The 22,814-nt window shown below is 47.1% G+C and overlaps 1 protein-coding gene across 2 annotated transcripts in view; it reads left to right on the top strand.

Annotated features, from left to right (window-relative positions):
• Window positions 1–881: 881 nt before the first annotated feature.
• Window positions 882–22,814, top strand: part of ZNF592 (zinc finger protein 592) — a 36,183-nt gene continuing 14,250 nt past the window's right edge. The window contains exons 1-4 of one of the 2 annotated variants that reach the window (XM_071568019.1): window positions 882–965; window positions 1,835–1,946; window positions 4,583–6,900; window positions 21,038–21,216. In XM_071568019.1, the coding sequence (XP_071424120.1) occupies window positions 4,591–6,900; window positions 21,038–21,216 (2,489 nt within the window). In that variant the 5' untranslated portion in view covers window positions 882–965; window positions 1,835–1,946; window positions 4,583–4,590. The remainder of the gene's footprint in view (window positions 966–1,834; window positions 1,947–4,582; window positions 6,901–21,037; window positions 21,217–22,814) is intronic. The other variant, XM_071568020.1, reaches the window with a different exon arrangement.

The following is a 22,814-nucleotide window of genomic DNA, read 5'->3' as shown; positions in this document are numbered from 1 at the left end:
AGGAGAAATGCTTCAACCTCTTCATCATCACCACCTTTATCACCCTCGTGGCTCTTTAGGAGATTCAGTATGTCCATGTCTGTCTTGTGCTGAGGAGCTCAAAATGAGACACAGCTGCAGGATAAACAGTATCTCCCTCATCCTGGGAGCTTGTCAAAGAATCGAAGAATGGTCTGGGTTGGAAGGGACCTCAAAGCTCATCGCATTCCAACCCGTGTCATGGGCAGGGACACCTTCCACTATCCCAGGTTGCTCCAAGCCCTGTCCAACCTGGCCTTGGACACTTCCAGCGATGGGGCAGCCACAGCTTCTCTGGGCCAGGGCCTCACCTCCCTCACAGTCAAGAATTTCTCCATAACTCTAGTCTAAATCTACTGGTTTAGCAATTTCGATGCGGAAGGCATAAGGTTTTCAGGGGCTGAAGCCCTTAGTAACCCTCGCTGACTGATCCCAGACATCTCCCTGTCCCTGGTGTGTTTGGGAACGGCCCCAGCGATCACTGGCTCCGTCCCCTTCCCAGGGATCAGGGTGAGGCTGGAGCTCGCCTCATCCTCGCTCTCCTCCTTCGGGGACACGGGGCAATCAGTGCCATTGCGTGCAAACCGCACCAGCGACACAACGAGGAAGGAGTTAAAGACAGGGAGCGGTGACTGAGGCGTTCTCGGGGCAGCTTTTGGCGAGGAAAACCTCAGAAAAGCGGGAGCGCGCGGCCCGCTCTGTGGGCGCTTCTGCCAGGAGCCTCCCTGAGGCGGGGGCGGCAGCGGGGCCCTGCGGCCGGGGCGGGAAGGGAAGGGAAGGGAAGAGACGGGAAGGGAAGGGAAGGCGGGGCGGTTCCGCCGTGCCCAGCCCGCCCCGCTCCGCCCCCGGCCCCGCCCGCCGCCGCCGCCGCCATGTTGCGGCCGTTGGTGCCCGGTGCGGGGTGAGGCCGCGCGGGCCCGGCGGGCCCGGAGGAGCCGCCTGCGTGGGTGAGTGCTGCCCGCCCGCCCGGGCCGTGCCGCGCCGGGCCCGCCCCTCCCGCTGCCCTCCGCCCTCCCGCCGGCCCCGCGGCCGGGCGGTGCTGCCGCCCCGCGGGCAGGGCGGGCGGCCCCGCCGCCGGCGCACCGAGCCCTGCGCGCCCGCACCGGCTCTTCCGGCCCACGGGCCGCCGCCTCCCCCTGCCCCGGCCTTGCCCCTGGGTGGCTGCGGTGCCCGCGGCGGCCCGGCCCGGCCCTGCGGCTCCGACACAAACTAAGTTGGGCGGGCGGCCCCACGTGCGGCGGGGCCGGGCCGGGCCGGGCCGGGCTGTCAGCGCGGGGGGCCGCGGGGCCGAGCCTTTGTCTCGGGTGGGGGCGGCGTGTGCTGGGACCGGTGCGGGGGTGCCACGGGCCGGGCGAGAGCCGCACCGGCCTCTTGAAACTTCACGGGTGTTACGGCCCCGGGTCCCGCCTGCCACTGAGCCGCCCTCCGGTTTAACCCTCCAGCCGCTGCGGCTGCCCCGTGCCTGTCCCCTCCCCGCACTCCTGACAGCCCCTGCGCGGCCTCTTCCCCCTTCCTCTGCCCTCCCCGCGCTTCCTGGCTCCTGCTATCCCCGCTTTCCCAAGGGATTCCCGTGGCCGGGAGCCCCTGCATCCCCTCTCAAAGACACAAGCCCCGTGGGAGCAGCCCTTGACACATGATTTCCCTTGTATACTGCTGTTTTGCAGAAGTATCAATATTTATTAATGATGACGTTCATGATAAATAATCCCCCACAGCAGGGGCATTGGAACTAGGTGGTCTTCAAGGTCCCTTCCAACCCAAGCCCTTCTGTGATTGCTTTCCTTGGTGTAATTGGATTTTCATGCTTCCCTACTAGGTGGCAATCTCAAACCTCTTCCCTGAACAGTATTGTATACACTGGTTTGAAAGCTGCAGAGCATCTGCTTCTAATCTCCAAAAGTCCGTGGGAATAGCACCACAAGCAAAAGGTTTGTATGGGGTGAGTGCAGGATGCAGGTCCTGTAGTGCCTCTTGCTGACTTGGAAGCTTATCCATGGCACAAGGCCCTGGGGTTTCACATCCTTCCCCGTGGTTTTCTTGGATGGCTTGGAGCTGTCTATGTTTCCTGAGCCCTGGTGAAATGTGCTATAGTGAGGTCAGGTTTGCATGTTGAGATACGCGTGTTGTACTCCGTAAGTCCTTCTTTGCTCATTTTATTCACCACTTCTACTGGTTTGCAGATCTCAACCTCCATGTTTTCATTGGAGTCCAAGCTTGGGTTCTAAGTCCTTTGCACAAGAAGGATGGAGTAAGGACGAAGGTCTTTATTTTCAGCTTTCCTCACAGGCTAGTTTGCATAATCTCCTTTAATATCCTTTTTCTGTTTGTTATCTAGGAACAGAGATAAATGGTCAAAATTTTAAATGTATGTCAATTAAAAGTCACTTCTATTGATAAGATGCTTATTTTCTAGAATCTAGGTCAAATTTTGCTTTATTTTGAGAAATTGTAGCTTTGTGCACGACAAGTTTAAGATGCAATTTTGTGGAGAAATACTTGAGTAGAGACTTGTGCTTTCATGATAGCAAAGGGAGTAAATTGGCCTTTTACAGATCTCAAAGATGTACACAAAAGCTTCTGAAAATGCAAGGCTTCTTCCAAGAAAAGGATATTTTGGGATGCTGCAGATACCTGGAATTTATTGTGTCTTGTATTTTAAAACACACCCTCGCCTGAAGAGGCGGAGAGGTGTTCCAGAGTGGGAACAGGAAAGTAAGGAGTGATTGGCAGGCTCATTTTTCTCTGTATAAAACTCAAGTGTGCCAGGTTAAGGATGAAGTGTCTTCCTTGCAGAAGGATTTATGTGCCAGAAATTTTGGGAGCTGCATGCTGCCTTGCTCTTTCCCAGCTGGCACAAGATTCCCATCCAAAGGAAAGGGAAGTTTCAGGTCCATGCCTTTGCCAACTGCAGTAATCTGTGATGTTCCCAAAATCCTTATCAAGTGCTGAGGATGTGGAACATACAGATAATCTGCGCTTCCAGAGACATCACACCTAGCCACTCTTCCTTGAGGGATGTGATTGTAAATTATTGCACAGCCCTCTGTGGACATTCATATTTGTCATTTAATTTAAGAAAGAGTTTTAAGCTCAGCTACAGCAAGCCACTCTTAAGCCAAGTAAATCTCCACAGAGTGTTTTGCAGTGGATTAACCAAAGCAGCCCCTCTGGGACTTGTCTGGAGGCACAGCTGAGCTAAGGCTCAAAGATCACTGTGTCCTTGTGCTCCAAGCTAAAGTGATTTCTCCTGGCCCCAGACTTGTTCCCCATTCCAGCAGCCTGGCCAGAAGGGTTGAGCTTTGTTTGGTTTCAGTGTGACGCTTGACGAACTTTTAAACCCAACTGTAAATAATGACAGCGGCCGTTTGGGAAGACATCAGATGGCTTCTCTCTCTGCTTTGTCTCGCTGTCCTCCTCTCTGCCTGCACCCCTGCTCCCAGCTCTTCCCCCTTCTGGAATCCTGCCACCCTCTCTGTCTCCTTCTCTTGCCGCTGGCTTTGGCAGCTGTTGCAGCCCAAGTCAAGTGAGCGTGGCAGGACTTACCTTGCCTGTGGGTGCTCCTTGCCAAGCAGGAACTGGTGTCCTGATAGTTTTGTTGACACTCTGTGTTTTTTTCCCCTCCTCTACATACAGCATACATCAGTGCACTTAAATTTGGGCTTTAAATGGAAAACATGTTAAATGAATGGGAAGTCTCTATATTGTACCCACTTGAAAATATTTTGATTTAACGGGGGAAAAACAGTATCCCTGACATTAGTGATCACAAATGTTCAAGTGACTGTGCTGTCAGGTTTCATTATGCATCTCATCAGAGCTTGATTATTGCTGTCGTAGGTCACAGTGTTGAGTGTCTGAGTCCCCACTTCCCTTCTGAAAGGCTTAGGGCAAGCTGGCTGGGAACAGCATTTCTTGTGATGATTTGGATATGGTCCTTTATTCTGTCTTTGTGCAGTTTTGCCTCACATGGGCATCTAATTAAGCATTGCCCCTGTTTTAAATAACCTTACTTGGAGCTGCTGTATTGAAATATTTACTGAAGACTTCTATTATTTAAATTGCTCAGGGTATGGAGTCATCTCACTTTTCAGGCCTGTTTCTTTTGAGGCACTTGTTTGCTCCTGCCTTTGTTCCTTGAAGGATGACTGAGTTCTTCAGATGTGACAATCTCTTGAGAGATCTGCAGTTATTGCTGCCTATTAGCTCTACAGAAACCCCAACCAAACAACAAAAACCCCTGTACTAACGTACTTCAGAACCTTTTGTGTTGAGGCTCATGACAACAGCTGATTTTGTAGTAGTGATGCATCTGACAAGTTGAAAAGATGTCCCCTGCATGAGCTTAGTGTCGTTTAAAAGGTCATGGTTTTACTAGCTCTGCTGTTGGGGATCCTGGGAAAAGGGGATGCCATCTCCCATCCTGCTCCTTGGAAGCAGCTCTGCCCACAACTGACCTTTGGGCAGCTGTGGTTTTTGTCATGGATGTTGATGCAAATAAGTCTTGCAAAGTTTGTCCATGGGGGACATGTACCTGACAAAGTATTTGTTGTGCTTTTAATCATAGCTTTCATCATGGGGGACATGAAAACTCCTGACTTTGATGACCTCTTGGCTGCTTTTGACATCCCTGACCCGACTAGCCTGGATGCCAAGGAGGCCATCCCGTCAACTGGGGAGGAGAATGAGAATCACCTGAAGTCAGGAATGTGCATCGATGAGAACATGTCCTTGTCCCACTCTCTGCCTCCCTCTGATGCACCTGTTGTGAGTGTGATCGTGAAGAACACAAGTCGCCAGGAATCTTTTGAGGCAGAAAAGGAGAGCAATCACCTCGGAACCAGTCTGTTACACAATGGCTTTCGTGGATCTGATCTGCCAGTGGAGGCTCATGCTTTAGTCCATAATTATGGCAAGTTTGAGTCAGCTTTTATTAACGGTGACAGCTCCAGAGGTTACTCTGATAAACTGGACCAGTCCAAGTCAGAGCCTTTGCCAACATTTAGTCAGTTTAGCCCCATTTCCAGTCCTGAACCGGAGGACACATTCAAAGAAAACAGTATTGTGGATAAACCCAAACATGCACAAACTCCCTATTTTCCACCACCTTCAATATATATACCAACAGGAGCTTCAGTCCTAGATCATCTTAGGAAGGTGCCAGAGCCTGAATTAAGTATGTTTGATCAGTATTGTAAAAAGGAACAGAAGATGGAAATCCACTTCCAGACAGATAATAGGCTGGAAATGAGCAGGAGAGAGCAGGACAAAGCAGTGGAGAGGTTTGTGGGGTCAAGCAAGGACTTGGTAGATACCAACAGCCTTCTCGGAGAAGGCTTGGTGTTCGGAGACCTCCCTCACAATAATTTAGGAGACAGCAAGGGTTCTGTGCCTGAGCTCAACATGTCTTCATCAGTCCCGCCTCGGCAGAGGTTAAAGCCAACTCATTCCAAGTTGTCATCCTGCGTGGCAGCATTAGTTGCTCTTCAGGCCAAAAAGGTTGCATGTATTCCAAAAGGCGATCAGCCAAATCTTACCAAGGACCCTGGTTCTTTTAAAGATGGGACAAAGGGAAGTCCAAAAATGCCCAAGTCACCAAAGAGTCCCCGAAGCCCCTTGGAGGTGGTAAGGAAGGCCAGCAAGCAGCCCGAGAGTCCTCGGAGCGTGTGCAGTGACAGCAGTGGGAAAGGCTCTCCTTCCGTGGCAGCTGGCTCTCCACCAGCTATTCCCAAAGTTAGAATAAAGACCATCAAGACGTCTTCTGGTGAAATTAAAAGGACTGTAACTAGAATTTTGCCAGAAAATGATGAATTGGGCAAATCTTCAGAAGAGTCACCTGCGGAAACCTCCTCTGCTGAAGAGTTTATCAAATCTTTCCCATCCCCTGACACTAGTGCAGTTATGGAAAGTGAGGCTGGCAGGAATTCAACCAAAAACGGGGCTGCTGTGGCTATCCAGCTGTCAAATGTAACAAGTCCTTACTCAGACAGTATAAGAATGGATATTGCCAACAGCACGTGTACCGTGTCCTTATCTCCACTGCCGAACTGTGGCAGCGGTGCCATAAAAGTGGGTGTCAAGAGGCAGCCGCAGGGTACAGTGACGCAGCAGTCCAATGCCACCACCTCCAGCCTTCTTCCCAAAGCCGTGCACTTGGCAAATCTCAACTTGGTCCCCCACAGTGTTGCTGCTTCTGTCACGGCGAAGTCCTCGGCACAGCGGCGGAACCAGCCTCAGGTGACACAGATGTCGGTGCCACTGGTGCATCAAGTCAAGAAAGCTGCTCCTGTCATCATGGAGGCATTCCACAAAGTGCTGCACAGTGCCAACCTGGTGCCCATATATACTCCGAACCTCAGCCCTCCGCCTGACACCAGTATTAATTTACCTGCCTCTGGGTATTGTTGCCTGGAGTGTGGGGACTCGTTTGCCTTAGAGAAAAGCCTGACTCAACACTATAGTAGGCGAAGCGTTCACATTGAAGTCATGTGCACTCAGTGTTCAACTATGCTCCTTTTTTTTAATAAGTGTAGCTTGCTTAAACATGCACGAGATCACAAGAGCAAAGGATTTATCATGCAGTGTTCTCAGCTGCTCATGAAACCAATTTCTGTAGACCAAATGTTTTCACCTTCTCCTACAAGCTCTTCAGCCTCTCCAGCTCCTCAGACTTTGCACTCCTCCTCTCCTCCACCCAAGTCCAGTTCCACTTCAGGGGGTGGAGTGGGGATTTCCGCGAACACTCAGCCAGCCTTGCCTCTCTACACAGACCCACAGAGGCTAATCCGTCATGGACTTAAGTGTTTGGAGTGTAACAAGCAGGAGCAGGATTACGTTTCTTTAGCAGCTCATTACCAGAGAACCTCAGAAGATAATGAGAGACTGGTAAGTCATCATTTTAATGTTGTTAGTTAAATCTCTCTGAGTTTAAAGAGATTGTCCTCAAGGGGAAAAAAATAGGTATCATGGTGGCAAATGAGTCACTTTGCCTAAAAAAGTGCTTGTGGGGAGGATTTGGGATGCACATGAGCCCAGGCGTGTGGGCATGAAAAGACGTTTAGTGTTGCCTGCCTGCCCTCTTTCTACCCTTTGCCAGTAAAAAGAGCATAGTAAGGAGACTGTGGAGATCCTTGAGTCTCAAAGAAAGGTGCTGGAGATCAAAGATCTCTTAGATGAGGTGTGCACAAGTGCCGTAGGGGAGGATCAGCGGAGTGTTACCTGAAACAGGTTTTGTGCTTTAAGCGTGGCTGGAGGAGATCTGACACAGTTTAATGTTGCCTTTCCTGGAACTTGTGCCAGAACACTCTGTATAACACTTTGCACATTGGGTGCTGTTGCGTGGTCAGGTGTGTATTGGGGTGGGCCTGGCCAAGAGCCAAGCACTGCAGCATGTGGGGTGTCAGGCTGGTTTGGGCTAATTTTTGCCCTTTGGGTGGCGGAGGGACAAGTGGGTGCTATGATTGCATAGGAGTATTCAAGAGCCTTGTTAGTGGCTTCCTGCCTTCCTCCTGTGCTGCCCTGCTCAGGCCTCCACCACCTTTGTGGACCTCCCTTGTAGGTACAGACAGGGGGTTGGAATCCCCTTAAAAACTGCAGCTTAGCATTCTCCTGATGAGGAGAAGGAGATGGTCTGCATGGTGTGCTGAGACCATATGCTTTGTTTAGGGTTTGAATTTTGAAAAACACGGTCAATCCTGTTTAAGTATTAACCAATGCAAAGTTGGAAGAGGAGAAGGAATCTTTTCTCCTTATCTCTTTGGGTGAGGAGGAAGCTTTCCAGGTCTGTGTGGCTGCCAGCATAGCTGGCAGGCTCCCAGTGCAAGGGCTCCACAAACAAGGACTCCATGCCAACATCTGGGGGGAATGACCGGGTGTCTGCCATGGTTGTGGTAGCACCTGCACACTCCAGAGCCTCCCTCAGCGTCTTGATGGCTTGCAGGAGTATTGAGACTGCTGTGGTCCCATTTAGGTGCTTTGTTATCTTAAATTCATCAGCCACAAAAAAAATAGATTATGGCTGAATGGTTTTGATGTCATAAGAATTGGCAAGGCCAGGAGGGATCAGCGTGGCCACATAATCAGGTTTTTTGCCCGAGGCAGCCCAGTGAGTACTGCACTCTGTCAACACCCCAACTTATTTTTCAACTATAATGCATTTTTAGGAAATGTCAGCAGTCTGGCATTAAAACCTTCAGGAGGAGGGATACATTGAGTGCTCCAAAGTGAGCTAAAATGTTAATCAGTGGCATTAAAAATGTATTTCCTATTGCTGTTGTGGGATTATCAATTCAAGAGCTCCTTAAAGAGGGAAAGGATGTCTGATAGTAAGTATTTTTAGCTTGTAATCAAATAATTTATTCTGTAACTTAACCAAGAATAGAGTTTAAGCCTCTCACTTCAAGTTGTGCTGCTAGATGTGAGATTGTTTTTGCATTATTTTTCTGAACAGAAGCATTGGAAAAAGAGGCTACTTTTGAGCTTGTGAAATCAGCTCCTTCCTGTTTGATCTTCCCATGCTTACACTCCACAGGATGCATGCACTGCTCTGGGAGTCCTTTCCCACCATATCTCCTGTCCTCTAGGCTGCTCAGTGATGCTCTGTGCTGTTCCCAGAACATCTGTTTCAATAAAACTGTTACATTTCTAAAGGAAATAAGGGTTTGTGCCCATATGCCTGTAATTGTGCGCGTCTGGATTTAGCAGGAGCTGATGGAAACCATTCCGGTGCCTTCTGCCAGAACCCAGGGGTTTGGTGGCACTGGGCTGAGGGGTAAAAGCATGGGTGAAATACTGTGATTTCATGGGAGTGTCTGCTCCTCTGAGCTGTCCAGGGGAGATAGCGTGGATTGTCTTGTCATCCCATGTCCTACATGGGTAACACACTGCGTAGTCCCCAGCAGTAATGAGGCCTGAGGAGATGAAGGTTTAGCATATTAGGTATTAATGAATATGATAATGATAATAATCATGGTGTGAGAAGGCTGTAGGTGAAGCTGTTGGAGTGTGCATCATAAACTCCTGGAATAGGAGAACATGAACTGGCCAACTCCCTTCTGAGATGGTACTGTAGATACTCCTGGCACTCCATTAAGGAGGTTAATTCCTTGGGTTGCTGTTTCTACTTTGGTCAGAAAAAAGAGGACTATTGGTATGAGCAGGAGAGGATCAAGTGACTAATTTTGCAAACACTTCCTTAGATGATTGAAGTGGTTGAAAACTCTGCTTTCCATCTCCAGACATGTGGCAGGACACTTGATTTTGGGGCAGTAGGTGTTACGAAGAAATCCTTCCCTGGGAGGGTGGTGAAGCCCAGAGAAGCTGGAGCTGCCCCATCCCTGAAAGTGTTCAGTACCAGGTTGGATGGGGCTTGAAACAACCTGGTCTGGTGGAAGGTGTCCCTGCCCAAGCTAGCAGAGTGCAACAGGATGATCTTCAAGGTCCCTTCCAACCCAAACTCTTCTGTGATTCTATGAAACTGTGTTGCTGAGAAAGGCATTGATGTAACACACCTGTAAGTGAACATCTTTTAGTGCCCCCAGTAGTGGTTCAAAACCACAGTGTCCACAGGGTGTTCAATTATATACTGGTGCATCTCATTAAGAAACCACAGAACACACCAGTCATGTACCAGTGCTTGATCCAGGACACACTGCCTTGGCCAGACAATCCGTCAGGATGCAGGAGCAGCATTAATAGTTGTGAGCAGGCTTGGACATGAACCACATCCCCACATCTCAAGAGACTAATTATCTGGTGTTTATCATAATTTTGTGCATTTGAGCAGAAAACTGTATTTCTCCATACCTGGTGTTTTTCTCACTGTATTGAAATAATGGTATGGTGTGGGATTGTCATAGTTTCTTAAAGCTAACAAAAAATTGCAACTGATCATTTGGAAATTTTTAAAAGTTTTTACTTAATCCCAGAATTCAGACACAAACTCTTTGGCATGCCTTCTTGAGAAACTATAAAATACTGCTGAATTTCTGCCTTTTAAAGAGCTTCAAGAAGTAGCAGGGCAGGTTCCCATTTTATCAGGCTGAAAGCTTTTCATCTGTGAGTATTCAGATGCTTGGTACCAGATTGTCCCTGAAAAGAGGATTCTTGGAAAGGGTGGATGAATGTATGATGGAAAGAGTATCTTTGTCTGAGGACAAAGTGTAAAACCAATTTATGTACAGAACCTGCATTTATACTAGAAGGTGGAGACTGCTGACCTATGAAGAATAAGCACAGGTGGATTTTTGATGGATGCTCTTGGAAGCTCTTCTATTAAATGACACCAAGTCTGATTATTAACTTGCACATCCCATGCGATCAAAATTTGAGGGACTGAACAGACTTGAAGTGCTCAGTTATGGTATTTTTAGCTCCAAAACCATGTTGGACCTGATGTGACTTTAGTGTGGCACCTTGCTGAGAAGGAAAGGCTGATCCAACAGGGTTGATGGAGAAAAGAAGCAGCAGGAAAGAGACTTCTTTTTCAGTATGTTTTCAGTTACCCAGAAGCTGAAGGGTGAACACACAGTGATAAGAGGCTGGAATGATTGGGTTGGAGAAGGGAAGAGCCTAAGCTGGCTCTGCTCCATAAGAAAACTTATCCTGTGTTGATACTTAAGACTTCTCACTTTAATTGGAATTTCTTACCATGACTTTGTCAATTACTCTGTCATTTTCAGGTTTTCCAGAGCTGTTTAAAAGGACATTGTTGGGTTTTCTCTTTATTCTAATTTGTGGCTTGGGAAAAACTTAGTGTTACATTTTTGCATGGCCTTGAGTAAATCCCACATTAATAGGACAGGTAATGGGTAAATTACTTTCCCAGGTGTGGCCAAAATGAGAATGGCATGGCTGGGTCACAGTTGTGTTGCAGGAAGAAAGAAAGATGTGGTCTGGACAGCAGGAAAAGGAGGAGATTTGGAGCATGGGAGAAAGAGAGGGGGAGATGCTGTGGTTGAGAAGGTGGAGTGGAAAGACCTTTAGAAGAATGATTGAGAGCTTGACCTTAATGTTGTATTTTAGACTTGTACATGATTGCAGTTGCTCTAAGTACAGCAGGGAGATCCTACCTGGCTTGCTTTGGTCAAGAATATGTGTAGGATGAAGGCAGTTGCTCCCAGCCAAACACCGTGGTGGGATCTTCTTGCCTTACAGGGAGGATGCAAACTGGAATACTCTACTTCAGAAACAACTGGATTTACTGGGTGGATGTTTTGAATGGGTTGTCGTAATGGATCACAGAGACTTTGCCTTTTTTGGGAACCTGTGAGGCCAATTCTGCAATTTTGCAAGCTTGTGACTTGAGGTGGTGGATGGGACCTGTGTGCTGCTTTTCCATGGTTGAACTGCAGGAAGGAAGCAGCATGGGAATTGGAATAGCTGCTAGGCTGAATTTTGGTCACACCAGAAGCTGTGCTGCAGGTAGGCATTGTGCTTGTCCAGATGTTCAAAAGGCGGTAGCAGATGTTTTGTGTAACTTCATGTCTGATTGGTCTGATACAGCAGATAGTTGGGGGTTTGGGATGGGGGGAGAGAAAGATATTTAAGTAGGTGTAGTTTATGCTAAATTAATCTGATACACATCTCTAATATATTTTTGGAGTAGAGAAATGAGTAGATCCTCATGTTCAATGAGATGGTTTTTAGAGTGCTACATGGACAATAGATATACTAGAGAAATTGGATTATGAGGGTGGAGCAGAATCAGTTAAAATCTGGGAAATAACTGCAACTGGGATCAAGTTCTTGTGAGATCTCCTGAGGGACAGCTTGAGGTGCAGTAAATGTTTGTGTTAAGGACCTTGGAGGGTGAATGTGTAGAAAAATTTGCTGAACCAAAGTAAAAGAAGTCATGGAAGATTGGAAATATTTTACAGGAGGGCCCTGGTGATCTTGAAGACTAAGTAAGAATGGGATGAAAAGCAACCAGAAGTAGGATGTTTGGTCATGAGAAGTCCCTGAATGACTGAGGTGACAATTGTGCAGCAGATTTATGTCATCCTACAGCACCAGGCAGGGCTATAGTGATGCTCCCTCTTGCTAGAAATAACTGAGCTGGAGAGGAGCAAATTGTTTTTGTTTATCAGGATAGACTGGAATAAGTGAGGGAAGAACAACCAGAGAAATGGAAAGATGATCTTTTGTGGGGGAATGAAAAACCTTTTATGATTTTAGCTTGGCAAAGGCCTGGTGAGGGCGGGTCTCCTTTAGCATTGAAGCAGACAAAGGATTAAGGTGAGGGTAGTGGCATTTTTTTTTTCCACCAGAAACTAAATCTGCCAAAAAGAAGCACTTCCTGTGCTCGAGGGGATCACCCTGGGCAGTTCATCAGCATCAGGCAGAGTTTTTTTAGCTTCTTCAGGGCTCAAATTACAGGAAGGGAACAAAGCCCATGAGGGTCCTGGTGCCTGCATTTTGCATGTGCTTTTTGTCCTCTGTGTCTGGTGTGATGTTTGTAGAAAGGAGCTTTGAAATTTAGGAGCAACAATGATGCAAGAACAGACTGAAGTAGATGTAAATGAAAATTAGAGGGCACTTTGTAACCATCAGAGAAATGAATTCTAGAAGAGGTTTGCAGCAGAAGTAACGGAACAAAAGACATGAACTGTTTTTGAGATGGAGCCCATTTGTTTTCTGGGCAAGGACAGACCAGTGCACAATAACATGTGCAAGAATTCAAAGTACTTCCGGGCCCTCTTGGGCATAATTGTTCATCTAGTGGTAACCAGAGATGTTTAATTCCTGTTTTTTCCCCCTTTCTTTTTGACTTGACCACCCAAAATCCCGTGAGGTAGCTAAGAACTCAAAGTACATAAGATAAACTAAAGACCTCTGAATTTTCTTGAACCTTTGTGCTTATGTTCTCTCCACTTTTTTCCTTGTTTTCTCTCTTTTTTTTTTCCCAGTAAGAATTTTTCAATGAGTTGTGACGTATCCTGTTTACGCACCACCTACACTGGAGTTATTTAAAAGCAATTTTATTGCTGCCTTTTCTTTTCCTTCTTCCTTCCCCCTCTTAAATCAATGCTTTGTAATTTATTGGATAAAAACTTGCCAGGAGCTAGTAGGACCACATGCTGCCCTGCTAATTTCCCAGCAGCAAAAGAGAAAGGCAGCAACTGTATTTTTGCTGTTTTTCTCTTCCTCCCCCTTGCCCCCCCCAAGTTTGTGTTTTATTTTAGTAAACAAGAGGGTTGAAAATCAACAAAAAATCACCTTGACCCTTTAAAGCACTGCTTTTTCCCTCTCTCAAACTAAGGGTGATTAATGCAATCCTTAGGTACGAGCAAGAATGGATTTTATTTTATTTGGAAATTCTCCCTGTGGATTTTGTAGAAGCAAAGGGATGGAAGATGTTATGATGAAAGCATGTTGGGGGAATGGAGCTCCAGGCAGGGATCGTTGGGAGCACAGACAAAAGGATGAGTGGCAGAAGAGCAAAGCCTGCACCCCGAGGCCACAGCAGAGCATGGAGTGAGGAGGAGGAGAGGCTGAGGAGGAAGAAGAGCTGAGAGCTGGGGTGTGGCTCCGTAGTCTGCTTCAGTCAGTGTGTGATCTGCTGTCAGGGAGCAGCAATCCCACCCTCTCCTGCAGAACCCATGCCTGCCCGCCTGCCCCCAGTGCTCCTGCAGCCCCCAGGGACTGAGGGCAGCTGGGCAGAAAGGAGAAGGAGCAGGGGTGTGAACTGGGGACCAGAACATGGCTGAGAGTGAGGAGGAGGGCGCAGCTGGAGACAGAGGCTGTCTGAGGCTGGAAGCTGGTGTGTGCTGGCACTAACAGGGAGAATCCTGCTCCCACATTGTTTTTCCATGTGGGCACCAATGATGCTGCCCCAGACAACCCTAAGAGTATCAAAATCCACTGCAGAGCTCTGGGTGTGGCCGGCAGGGCCATGAGAGCCCTGATGGTGGTGGTCTACACAATCCTGCCTCTGAAGTGTCTTATGTTGATATATACACCATGGGGAGTAAACACAAGGAACTGGAAATCCAGAGAAGTTGTCTGCCCCATCTCTGGATGTGTTCAAGACCAGATTGGACAGGGCTTGGAGGAAACTGCTCTAATGGAAGGTGCCTCTGCCTCTGCAAGGAAGACAAGAGGAGTTAACCTCAATGTGAGGCAGCAAGTGGAGTGCCTGGACTTCTGTCCAGGGATGGGTAAGGTGCCAACTCAGAGCTTATGGATTGTGATTAAAGATATGGGTGACAGTCTGGGGGACATTGTAGTGGGTATCTGCTACAGGCCACCTGGCCTGGAACAAGAGTGGATGGGGCTGCTTACAGACCTCACATTCACAGACTCTGGTCCATGGGGGTATCAGCCATGCTCATCTGTGCTAGTGGCATAACCTGGCAGGGTGTAAAGAGCCCAGGAGTTTCCTGGGCAGCTGTGATGATAATGTGGTGAGCCAAGTGATAGGGAAGCCAGTGAGAAGTGCACAGCAAGGAATACTCACCAGCAAGGAATAGCTCACTGGGGATGTGAAGGCCAAAGGCAGCCCTGGCGCTGGCACAGGTTGCTCAAGGATGTTGTGGAATCTGTCCTTGGGAACATTCAAAAGCCATCTAGTCATGTTCTGTGCAAGCAGCTCTACGTGGCCCTCCTTGAACAGGGATGTTGGATGGCCAGATGATTTCTGGAAGTCCTTTCCAAGCTCAGCCCTTCTGTGACTGCCCCTTGTGTGCCAGGAACCCGTTGGTTTGGCATAAACCAGTCAGGAAATCCCAGGAAGCAAGAACTTACTGGTAAGGACTGGGACAGACTGTTGGAAGGGATAGGTGGAGGTGTTTACTGTGTATCCTCCTTCTGGTGCAGGAGCAAATAAGCGATGGGTCAAGTAAGAAAGGAGTCACTGAAAAAGCACTGTCAGTGAAGATCATAGCACAGCTGGTGTTTGAACACCTGTGGTGCTGTCTTTGATGGGATGCAAAGCATTGAGGAGTGCAAGGTAAGAAGAAAGAGGCAAAGCTGGGAGGCTGTGAGATGGGCATCACCCCTGACTGGCAGGAATCACCCCTGCAGGGTGTAGGGAAGAGCAGAGGCCTTGAATGTTGCCATTGTCAGAAAAGAGAGGGAACATGTGCCTTGTAGCCTATGGGGACATAGTGGTGACTTGTAAGTGGGGATGTGAGGAATCATTTAATCCAGTAAATGATGATTATAGTAAGTGGGAGTTCAGATTTCTATTTGGAACCAGCTTTCCTCCTCACACTCTTCCCCTTCTCCATTGTGGAGTCCTTCCTGTGGGAGACAGTCCTTCACCAAGAGCTCCAGTGTGAGTCCTTTGCACAAGCTGCAGTTCTTCAGGATCTGCCCTGGGATGGATCCCTTCCATGGGATGCAGTCCTTCAGGAAAAGGCTGAAGCATCCTGGGCCCCCCAAGGAGTCCTGGGTCCTGCCAGAAGAGCTCCTCCAGCGTGGGCTCCCTCTCCAAGGGCTGCAGCTCCTTCAGGGCATGTCCACTACAGTCCTTCATGGATTAGAGGGGCACAGCCTGTATCACCATGGATTTGTGGTGGGTCTGCAGGGAAATATCTGCTCTTTTTCTCTCATATCTTCTCACTCCTCTCTCCCAGCTGCTGCACAGCATCCTTTGCCCTTCCCTAAATCTGTTATCCCAGAGGTGCCTCCCTCATTGCTGATGGGCTCAGGCCTGGCCAGTCACAGGTCCATCATCAAGCTGGTTCTGTCCAGCTTGTGGGCAGCTTTGGGTGTCTTCTCACAGAGACTACCCCTGCACCCCACTGCCACAACCTTGCCATGTAAACTCAGCACTGTGGGTAAGAAGAAAAGGTGTGAAAACTGAAATTCTTGAAATTACAGCTGAGATCATAAAGAAAAAAGAGCTACAGACTGAGCAAATTCAGAATTAAGCTGATTTGATGCAACGTTGTCTAAGGCCTGTGGTGCTGGTGGCTCTTGCCATTGCAATTCCATTTTGTTTCCTAAAGCTGTCCAGTTTCTAGATTTACACTGATGCTTTAATCAGGCATTTTTTTACATACACAAAAATGGATTTTCCAGGGATAAGGTTTTAGTTGAGTGCCTTGTTGAGGCTTAAGCATCCTGGTGTCTTGGGATGTTTTAGATGTGAGTGTGTAGGAGCTGTTCCTGGTGAGGGTCTGAGGAGGACACTGGATTTGGGAGTGTTGGGAAGTTTGTGAGGTTCAGGGATACAAATGAGAGAGAACAAAGTCGACGGGAGGAGGTGAGATGCAATGATGAGCCTGAGGATGAATAGATATGTGGGGGAATGAGCTGAAGGGAGCAGAAGAGAGAATGGATGGGAGTTTGGGATTAAAGGGTGTCTTGTGGTCATGTCCTCAGGCTGAAGGTCAAGCAGACTCCCTCAGAGGCCTTGACACCTTAGTGTTAACTAGAATAAAACCTCCATGTTAGGACTGTATTCTGTCACTGAAGCTTGGATGCACTGGTTTTAGGGAATCACCTGGGTTCAAAGTTTTTCTTCTTCAAATTAATAATCTTGAGTTTCTGTTGTAGGGTTATTTTTCATCTATAAATGCACATGTTAATGCAGTGATGCCTACTCATTTAGAGAGAGCCTGGCCAGGAGTGTAGTGACGTGGTGTAGCAGTGCTGTCACCTGGATGGTTGAAATCAGTCAAAATAACCCTCCAAACATGTGGCTCTTGGTTGCAGCGTGGCCCAGCACACAGTCATCCCTCTGGGATGTGGGAAGGGAGCACAGAGGGGCAGAGGTGAAAGTGTTGGGCAGAGCCAGCACAGCACCCACTGCTGGAGCAGCTCCACTGAGGAGTGCAGGCTCCTGCCTTTGATCCCAGCTGGGCCATAAGGGAGACCTCAGGTGAAGTTAAAGGATAACTTTAGGTAGTAATTGGTCATTATTTCTTCTATAGCTGGAGGATCCTGCTAATCTCTGTCTGTGATCCCTTGGCTGCCCTTGCAGCTCTGTCTGAAGCAGAAAAATTAAAGCTTGCAAAAGGATGGATTTGGGAAGAACTGGGGCTTTGGGGCACCACTGGTAGGGGATTTTTATTTTGAATATGTAAAGAACAAGCACTCTTGAAACATTAACAGTCTGCAAATATGATTTCTGTTCCCTTCTGAATGTTTCACCTTGAGTTCTTAATAATTTCCCTTTACATTTAGAGATCCTTTGGCTTGTGAATCTCCTTTCCTAGCCTTGGTCCCATTCCATAGGGTTGGTGCCCAAGTGATTTTAACTGGAGCTCTGTGATGGGCATATCAAGGAGGACCTTTGTAGTCTGGGGACAGCTCTTAAGTAGACATGAACTTTATCACCATCACTTAACTCTGCAACAGCAACTACACTAAAACTGAAGTAACATTTCTTTGCTTGTGCTGAAACCAGTTCCCTTTCCACAGGCACCTTCCAGAACACAACTGTATGTTAACTATAAATTCCCTGATTTGAAAACACCTCTGTGGCCACAGACTTGGGTTTAATAGACAAACTTTTTCTGAGTAGTGTATTTTTTTCAATCTTCACTCTATTTCAGTGACTATTTTTTTTCCCCCTTCTGAAGAAGCTAATAAGTAAAAATGGGAATCAACTCAAGTATTCTGAAACGGCTGAGCTTCTGAGCATTTGTGTGTCTGTGAATGTGACTTGTTGAAGAAAAGCCCCAATGAAATGTGGCAGGCAAACCGGAATTAAAGAAAACTTGTAATAAATAACTCTTGATTAAAGCGTAGGCTATGGGAGTATATGAAAAACACAGACGTTACACAACTCAAAATCCTATCCTGGTAACATGCTTTAGAAATAACTAATGAATGTCTCAAATTGCTGCCAGACTTCTTTGAAGAAGTCATGGAAAACTAGGAGAAAGATAAAACTGTGACATCTGGAACCAAGTTACTATTTCTCCTAAGAAGCAAAAAACTTGCAAAAGAAAAAATTCTCTGTTTCCAACACCAAGAGTTCAGTGGGGAAGCCCATGCAGGGCCCCACATTGGCTTCTGACAAGGGCAGCAGCCCCTGCTGTCAAATGGGTGAGCAGAGCCCCCTGTGATCCCTCTGGGCAGGATTTCTGGCCTTGTGTCTGCTGCAGGTGTTGCGAAAAGGATGAGAGTGATCATGAAGATAGCAGTTATAATTTATTCCCTATTTGGAACTTTCTTCAGTTCTACTTTATTCTTTGTTTGATTCATTTTATTACCCGGTCACTCAGTCCCATGTGTTCTCTTTGCAGCCCTCGTGGTCAGCCCGTATCTGTAAATTGCTGACTTACTGGGTCAGTGTGCTGGTTTTGGTTGGGGTAGAATTAATCATCAAGCTTTGGTGTTTCACTTTCCCAGATACTTTGAGGTTATTTTGAAGAGCCCAAATCCCAGTACAACTTCCTGGGATCTTCCTTCATCAAAGGACTGTTTATTCCTTTCTTCTAACCACTTATTTACCCAAGCAAACCCCTTCTCTTATGTGATGACAGCTTAATTTCCTCAAAATCCTTCCATGAAGGATGCTGCAAAACTGTTTTGGTAATCCAGGTAGCCTGACCTGTTGCAGCTCAGTTCTTGGTCACCCACATGGTTGTCAGCTCCTCTGGAGAGCTCAGATGGCTGCGGGAGGCAGAAAAAGCAAAGCTGTGTTGACTGTTCCCAAGTCCAAAACGATGACAATTTTCCATATTCTTACAAATACATCCCTGTGACTCATCACTCTTCATTTTGTCCATTTACCCCTCAGCTTCTTGAGTCTTCCACAAGACTATCCAAGCTCGAGGGCTTGGGCTGGTTTTTGTCCCCCCTGCAGAGTGTGGTGTCAGCGTGGGAATCCTTCCAGCTCCTTCTCTGGCATCTGCAGGAGCAGTGAATTCATTTAGCCTTATCCTCACAAGGTCTTGCTTTTTATTCCCCTATCGTGTGTCCACCCTTTCTGGCAGCTTCCTGCCAAGCCTCAAGGAGATAACCACAGTTCTGATGCCTCTTGTAGCAGTCCCCAGACTCTTCAGCCCTTCATTAGCATATTTTTGGTCCCTGCAGAGCCTTTCCTGCCAGGCAGGAGGTGACGGGAGGTCACTGCAGCTCTGCACTTCCCCAAGCTGGAGCTCACCAAATTCTGAGTGATTTTGGCGTATTTTAGATCCAGCACGAGCACATGGAGAGCAGTGAAAATTCAAGGTTTTAATGTGTGCTGATTGATTGTAGGAACAGTGGGTATGACATGCTGGGGAGGAAGAGGTGAGCCTCAAACTGACTTAAAATCGAAACAGAATTGGCTTTGACAAGGCAAGATCTGCAGAGTGTTTCTTGCTGAGCTGCAAGGGCAAAGGTGCTTTCAGATTGTGGTTCTGCTGAGTTTGCCTTAAATACTAGTCAGGATCGCAGCGAGAGGAGTCCTGTTTTAACAGGGCCAAGGAGATAAAGTTTCCATTGCAAATCTCAAGCCAGTTAGAAAAAAATACCATAAAACACAATAAAACTGCCCTGAACATTATTTTCTTGTAGCTCTCACTTGGGAATTTGAGAGTGCATTGGAGAATATGAGGTCCTGCACAGCTCCTCAGAGAGACGTCCTGGGGGCTTTTCTATTTCCCATTTTCCCATTCCCGTGGCTCAGTAGCATTGTTTTTCTTTGCTGAATTTAGGGGACTTCTTCAGCATTTGAAATGCTCTTGAGTTTCCTTGAATTGCATTTGGGTGTATGCATGGGTGTTCTACCGTGTGGTTTCTTACACTCATTTCTCTCCTTCCTGGGGAAGCGTTTTCTCCTCTAAACTTAAGTTTCAATATATCCCAGATCACGTGTGTGAAGCTTTTGATGCATTTGGCAATTTCTGCAGTTTCCACCTTCAATAATTCCCTTCTGCCCCATGAACCTCTCAGGATTGTCATAGCTTTGCATTTTATTATAAGTGATGCTTTCTCTTGCCTGCAGTTGTTTTGACAGTTCCCTGATGGATGTTGTGTACTGGAGCATCACAGAGATGCTTCATGAAATAACAGTGATACAGAAAAGGGAGGTGGCCATTAATTTTATTTTATTTCCTTGTCAGATTTTGGGGCTTCTATCCCAGGTTTCTACCCTGGCTGCCAGCAGTGAAGTTCACAGAAATTATTTAGTTAAATAACCTGATTTGATAATCTAGTTGTAGTTCATTCTGAAGCTAGAGGAGTGATTTTTGTGCAGGATTATTAATGTCTGAAGAGAGTTTGGGCTCCTGGAAGGCTCAGAGCAGGCTGATGTCCACTCCTGCTCAGGCACCCAGCAATCTGTGTCCTGCAAGAGGATGAGTAGCTGCTCCTGGGCTTTGAAAGAGTGCAGAGAGTTGAGACACCTGTGAAAGGAAGCAGGGGTTGGACAGCTGATGAAAGTGGGATGATACATCTACATAAAAAAACTTTTTGTGTCAAGTAAATGATGCTTCTGCAAAGCAGTTCTGATAGTAAATGTGTGTGGGAAAATGGATTTCATAAAGGATGGAAGAGGAAGAGAAAGAGGCTTTGTATCATTTCTAGTTTGTGGTCTTTGAAAATTCTGATTTCATCTGATCCAAAGAAATTTTGCAAGAGACCCAGCAGTGGTTTCAGTGGGGAAGGAACACATCAGGACTGCACTGCCTTCAGCAGCAAGTGTTTGGAGTCTGGCTGTAATGGAGTTTTTCTGCTTTTTTGGGTTGTTTTGGTGCGAGGTGGGGGCTTGTTAAGAAAAGTGCTCTCCTTCTCAAGTTAGGAAATTCTCTGAATGCGGAAATGAAAGTGCTGAGCAAGTGGAATGTCATCAGAGCATAGAGGTGAAAGATTTTATTTTCCTTTTTTATTGGAAAAAAGCAAATAAACCACAAAGGACGTGGTTTAAACACGTGTACTGTCACTGGGATGGCTAATGGTGGAAGTTGTTGGGAAAAGATGATAAGAAGAGTAGCCAAAGAGCTCTGTAGAGTCAATGCTGCTGCTGTAGAAATGTGCTGGAGCCTCCTCTAAACCTGAAATTTTATTAAGGTGAATTTCAGAAGGGGGAGGGAAAAACCCTAAGCAGAGAAAAACTAACTCAATGTAACCTTTCTCTCATCAGACATGTCAAGTGTGCCAGATGATGCTGCCCAACCAGTGCAGTTTCTGTGCCCACCAGAGGATCCACGCCCACAAGTCTCCATACTGCTGCCCGGAGTGCGGGGCCGTGTGCCGCTCAGCCTACTTCCAAACCCACGTCAAGGAGAACTGCCTGCACTACTCCCGCAAAGTCGGGTTCAGGTGTGTGCTGCCCCACAGGGCTCTGCCAAACTGGGACTTACATCCCTGGAAAGTGGTTGTGAGGTTGTGGCTGCTCCTGTCCCTGCTCTGCTCCCTCCCACTTTCTTAGTGTTCCTTCTCATTGGCAGAGCAGGACACACACACAGAGAAAAGTCCTTGACTTAGGATTAAACAGGACTTAGCAAAAACCAAAACATTAGTGTGTTATCAACATTATTCTCATTTTGAGTCCACAACACAACACTGTACCAGCTACTGAGAAGAAATTAACCCTATCCCAGTCAAAACCAGGACACCTATTCCTATTCCTTTAGTTCAGGCTCCAGGGAGACCTCAGAGCCCAGAGGGGCTCCAAGAGAGCTGGAAAGGGACGGGGCCTGGAGGGACAGAACAAGGGGGAATAGCTCAGCACTGCCAGAGGGCTGAGTTAGATGGGAGATTGGGAGGGTGGTGGGGCACTGGCACAGGTTGCCCAGAGAAGCTGTGGTTTCCCCATCCTGGAAGTGTTGAAGGCCAGGTTGAACAGGGCTTGGAGCAACCCTGTCTAGTGGAAGGTGCCCCTTTTGTTGACAGGAGGATTGGAACAAGGTGAGTTTTAAGGTCCCTTCCAACCCAAACTATTTTGTGATTCTGTGAAATGTGTCCTTCTTACAGCAGAAACAAATGTAGGATGTGGATGTAGCCCAGGCCTGGTTTTCTGCATGACAATAAACATTTGAAATGGGGAACTACTAACTGGATTTAAGGGAGGTTTCTGAAAGCAGAAATTATTTTGTGGCATCTTTGAGCTGAAAAGCGCCTGTATGGAATTCAAGTTGCAGATTGGTGTCTCAAGATTGATATTTACAGCAAAGAGATTGCAGATCTTAATCCTCTGAATGTTCTGAAGGCTTGAATTTAGATTTATGTCAGTTGTAAGGACTGAGGATGTGTGCCTTCATGAGAAGGGCTTAGATTATTTCCTTCTATGCCCCTGTAACTCTGCAAACACTTCTCTTGGGCAGGAACAGGCAAAGAAAGGCTCCCAAGGTTCTGCATGTGGTGCAGTGTCTTTTCTCTAGCCAAATTGTTTGCTTTTCCCTACGAGCCTTTCCTCCTTGGCATGTTGGGATCAGCCCAAGTGCAGCTCAGCTCTTCACACATGAGGATTTGCTTAGGAGATGAGATGGTGATCTTTTGAGTTTTCTTAAAATTCTGGTTTTCCTCTTGAATGCCATTAAATACTTTTGAGATTTCAAATGAGCAGGGCAATTTGTGCCCTTGGAGCTGTTCTTTTAAGACATCTGCAAATTCAGGAAGCCTCCACTGTGTGGTTTGGTCTGAAATCACACTGTGGTTTTCAGGGGGCTTTTTCTTCAACTGTGAAGACAAGAGGCACATAACAAACAAATTTGGAGTTTAATTATATACAGATAAGGTTTTCTAATGTGAGATCTGATTTGACGAGACCCAGCCCACAACAAAGAATTAATTCCATCATAAATTAAGTGGCTGTGAGACTGGGGCTGTTTGAAAATGAGCTAACCTGGGAAGGAAGAAAGCTAGAGAAAAAAATGTTTTCCCTGAGGTGGAAAATTGGAAATGGAGTAGAAAACTAT

The sequence above is a fragment of the Pithys albifrons genome, chromosome 13 (genome assembly GCF_047495875.1).
Source record: "Pithys albifrons albifrons isolate INPA30051 chromosome 13, PitAlb_v1, whole genome shotgun sequence".
NCBI classification, from domain to species: domain Eukaryota; kingdom Metazoa; phylum Chordata; class Aves; order Passeriformes; family Thamnophilidae; genus Pithys; species Pithys albifrons.
This window is presented reverse-complemented; position numbering and strand designations above follow the sequence as displayed.